Source organism: Dipteris shenzhenensis, chromosome 13 (genome assembly GCF_047967505.1).
Source record: "Dipteris shenzhenensis isolate YYH24624 ecotype China chromosome 13, Dip_SZ_1.0, whole genome shotgun sequence".
NCBI classification, from domain to species: Eukaryota; Viridiplantae; Streptophyta; class Polypodiopsida; order Gleicheniales; family Dipteridaceae; genus Dipteris; species Dipteris shenzhenensis.
The window spans coordinates 1,683,845-1,688,246 of NC_141608.1; the positions used below are offsets into that span (position 1 = coordinate 1,683,845).

General features: G+C 44.0%; 1 protein-coding gene across 1 annotated transcript; it reads right to left on the reverse strand.

Moving 5' to 3' along the window:
* Nucleotides 1-1,780, reverse strand: LOC147894909 (uncharacterized). Its single transcript, XM_087384167.1, has one exon. It carries the CDS (start codon nt 1,640-1,642, stop codon nt 164-166), a length of 1,479 nt encoding a protein of 492 aa, XP_087240293.1. The 5' UTR covers nt 1,643-1,780; the 3' UTR covers nt 1-163.
* Nucleotides 1,781-4,402: the final 2,622 nt, after the last annotated feature.

The following is a 4,402-nucleotide window of genomic DNA, read 5'->3' on the forward strand; positions in this document are numbered from 1 at the left end:
GAAAGCCAGTTCAAAGTCCATTATGCAGAGATGAGTTCACGGTGGATAGCTGGGACAGCAATGAGCAGCAGCGGTGATATCGGAGCTGCCAAGATCAAAGTCGAGTGGAAAGAAGCAAGAGCAGGATGCATGGGAAGAAGCTTGTTGCACAGTAGAAGAAGTATTATGGATCAGCAGTATAAGCAGTTGCTGGGAAGTTGGTATTGCGAGGATTGAGCAAGGTGCTCCACTGGGGAGCTTTGGGCTCAAGCAGCTGCATCAGATACGTCTTCTGATCCTCCTCCAGAATGTGCTCACCCTTCAATGGAATTGATCGCCTCAAACATACCTCCACTTCTTCCTCAGACGGCTCTTCTGGCCTCAATACCCGCAGCGCATGCCCTGCCACTGCCTTCGTTCTCTTCAAAGTCCCCTCGTCCCTGAACACCGCTCGTAGATCCTCCACCAACGCTTCCAGCTTCTCCTCGCCTATCCCCTCTCGGCAGCTCTTCCTCTCCAGCAGTGGACTCAACGCCTGCACGTATACCAGCGACTTGTCGCACTTCCCAGCCCCAACCACCTCCCTTATGCGCTTCATCAGTATATCCGCCAGCCTCTCGCCGCTTCCGCTCCGCACCTGCATCATTCCCTCCGGATCGTTCCTTGTCAGTTGCCCGAAGCTTGAGGATGCTGCTCTTCCTGTGTCGTCGTTGTCCAGCGCTTCTGCCAGCCGCGACAGTAGCCTGTGCTGAAGGCGCAGGGCCCCTCTCGCTTTATCCGACTCGGCCCACATACCTACGATGTTCGCTGCCGCCTCCTGCGCGTAACTGTCGCTGGACTGCAGGGCCGCGAGAGCAGCTTCGAAGCCTTTGTTGTGCGCGTACAGATAGTCGATGAGGTCTTTGTAAAGCCCCTCCACCACTCGAGCTGGGTGGTTTCTCCGGTACTCGTCGCTATGAGCTCTGAAAGCGAAGGTTAGGAAGTCGAAATCGAGAGCATGCAGCAGCCCCTTATTCATGCCCCTCCAGACTATTTCATCACAATACCTCTGAAGGCTGTGGCTCCTAATACAAAGCGATACGATGGGTTTCGAAATTACGACCGCACAAGCAGCAAGCATGGCATTCACCAGAACCAGGACATAAAATACGCGGACGGAACGCGTATAATTAAGCCCCTGCTGCTCACCTACTAGAACTAGATCATGCAAACGGTGCAATGGAAGAAGCACACTGACTGCTATTACGGTTAACTGGATTGCTTGGTCTATCGTTCTCATAATCACCTGCCTATCGGCGTCGTCATATTTCATAAGTCTCGGATCCGTCCTGTGGTACACGAATCTACGGGTAACCAAGTTGCTGAAAAAGACAGCGGCAGCAAGACGAACTGCCTCCAACAGCAGCAACAAGCATACCGAGTAGTAATCGTTTCTATTCATCTGGGAAACAAATCCAGCAAACAGGACAACTAGGGCCCAGGTGAGAGCGCTCAACCCCAAAAACCGATTCAAACTGTGTAGAGTGGTGGAAATCATAGCCAACCATTTCGCTTTGTTCAACCGAGCTTCGTAATCTGCAACGATTTCATGTTTATTAAGTGTCTTCGCCTGTCTCTCGCCCCCAGTAGCTGGATCTTGACCCGACAAGCTATGCAGTTTCATCTATGCTTGCGTGGGAAAAAACGAGTATATCTGTGGCTGACGAATTGACGAGGACGTAAGGAGAGCCTTCTCCTTGGAGAAGATAAGTTTGCTTCAGCATTAAAGTATCTGCTTTCAAATTGCTTGAAGCGGCCAAGCTAGGAACATGTGAAGAATTCACAAATTTGAGGTCTCAACTAGAAGCGAGTATATGTAGTATGTGCAACAACTCTGCGAAGCTGCCATGTTGATGAGGATGAGGCTCCGGAGAAGATGCTTGGAAAGATGGACGAAAACTCGAAGAAAGCTGAAGTGAGCTTGACCTTACTTCGTGACGGTTGGACTTGACCGTGTCTTTCACAAACCAGTTTTTTTTTTTTTTTCACACACTAGGACCGGTGGTTACGAGGTCCACATATGTGGTCAAAACAAACACACACACACACACACACATGCTAGGACACCACGCCCCAACCTCCAAGATTTGAACGCGTGACCTGGGGATTGGAAGTCCAATGCCCAAACCACTAGGCCAAAGCTTTGGAGGCCAAAGCCTTGCATGCACACACATGCCTTGTTAAAACCTGCACATGTACACATACAAGATGTAGCTTGTGTTCACGGGCAGGTTTTGATAGGGCATGTGTGTGCATGCAACTTGACATATCAACTAGAAAGTCCTTCTGTCACGATCACTTACCTAGGAATAGCCCTAAAACTAGTTTCCAAGTACAGGTTGACTGGGACAAAGTGTCTTGCAAACTAGGCCCTTCACATGAACACACCTTAAGTGAACAAAAGTTTTGACGAACTTATGTTAGCTAGAAGGAATGTTATAGTGGAGAGAGGTGTGAATTTCCATATGTAATTATTATTTTTAAAATATGTTTGCTTAGGTAAAAGGTTATGTGAAGCCAAATTCAACCATAAGCTCTAAAAAAGACTAAGAGATGCTCTATACACATCTATCAGCTCCTTGTCCCTTAGATGGTGAATGGCCATTGGAGGGCAATCGAGAGTGCATAACATGGCTATGCTTGCTTTTTAATTTCTAGGCCAGTTTTCAAAATGTAATTTTGCAATTTAAAACTTTTGCATCCAACAACCCAATCTGTGCTTCACCAGATCATAATCTTTCACAAGGTATGGATTGCCCACCCAAAAACCCACAATGGATGTGATAAGGATTATAAAGCTATTTAAATCATTTGATTTAAAATGGTACAATTCTTGAAAATCAATTTAATCAGTCTTGTTAAATAATATCAAGGGGATTTCTTTCCTTGGTGATTAGGGAATAGGTCAATGCCCACCACAACATGATTTTCTTATTACCACGTGATAAATATTAATTGTATATGGAAATGAAATGGGATATTAAGTGGTTTATTCTTGGCCAACTAAAATCACCATATTTTAGCCATAAAATTAGGTACTTTCTGTTTTTGAGAAAAAGGGGCCTATTTTATTTATATATACATTTATATCAAAAGGTCTTCTTGATGTTTACATCTTTCTTAAAAGAAGCATTCCAAAACTAGAGAAACCACTATTTCCAGAGATAAAGTATAAGAATACTTTTGAAAACACCAGTTGAGATAGCATCACTTTTTTCCCCTTCATCTGGAGGTGGGGGCGCAGATTTATGGATGCCCAACAGCAGGTTCCAAACTTTCTTGGTAACATCAAGATGTTCACAAACAAGAGCAATGCCCTTGAGATTATCAGTAATCTTATCAATGAGCGCATTTGCTTGATCAATGTAATACTTTCGGGTCTATATGCATCAACTAGTGAGTAGTGAGCTCAACAACACTAATAAATTTACCTTTAAACAGCAAAGCAGTCCTCTTTACCCATGTTATAAGCTACAATAGTTTAGTCCTAAGGATATGCCACTTTCCCTAAAATCTAAGAGGGAGCCACCAGTAAGACATAAGTATAATTTACTAGAAAAGAGCCATAGATCATTCTAGCCCTATCCCAAACCACTTTAGATAGCCTACAGCTTAAGAAAAGATGGGAGATATCCTTAGAGGCTCTTCTATGACATTACTAGCATCCTTTTCCTACGGCTGCAACTCTATATCATATCCAAAATGCTTTGTGTTGAATGAGCCATAGTAGACGTGAGTGCTTTTTTGTGATGTCAAGATCCTAGATTTTACTAAACCTTTTCTTTCACATGATTTGACCATGATGTGTGAACCTTTTCTTCCACATGATTTGGCCATCTCTTGTCTAATGAGATCTTGATAGGTTAACTAGGTGAAACAAGACGATAATAGGAAGGATCTCTTTGTTTCTCTAGAGAAACTTAAGAAAGCAGAAATGATGGCTCCATGGTTTTAATGGTGGTGAGAAAGGATCTCGAGGTAGATTTTGACAAAGACAAGTGATGGAATGGTGATGTACTGGATTTACAGTTAGATTCTCTTCAAGTGTAGCTAATAGGTGTGAGGTAATTAATCGTAGCATGCATACTTTAGTTCTCAGAGTGGGCTTGAAAGACATGCATTGGGAGATTAATAAAAAAGGACTAGGAGAGGGGAATACTCGATTGAGTTTCTCCTTCCCCTCGCTAGAAAAGAGATTAAGAACATTGAGCTTCATTTGGAACACTACTAGTTCTTTCCTAGTTCTTGGGGGCCCAAGGTCCTTGAATCACAAAAGCAAGTAGAATGACACCCAAGCAAGTAATGAAGCAATGCATTTGGTAGAGGTGATCAACACTAGGTGGGTGGACTCCATACAAGGCCTACTTTTGCAATAGCACAGAAA

What these genes read in the sequence shown, in the direction of transcription:
- LOC147894909 (XM_087384167.1), bottom strand. Translation starts at nt 1,642, where the DNA reads ATGAAACTGCATAGCTTGTCGGGTCAAGATCCAGCTACTGGGGGCGAG.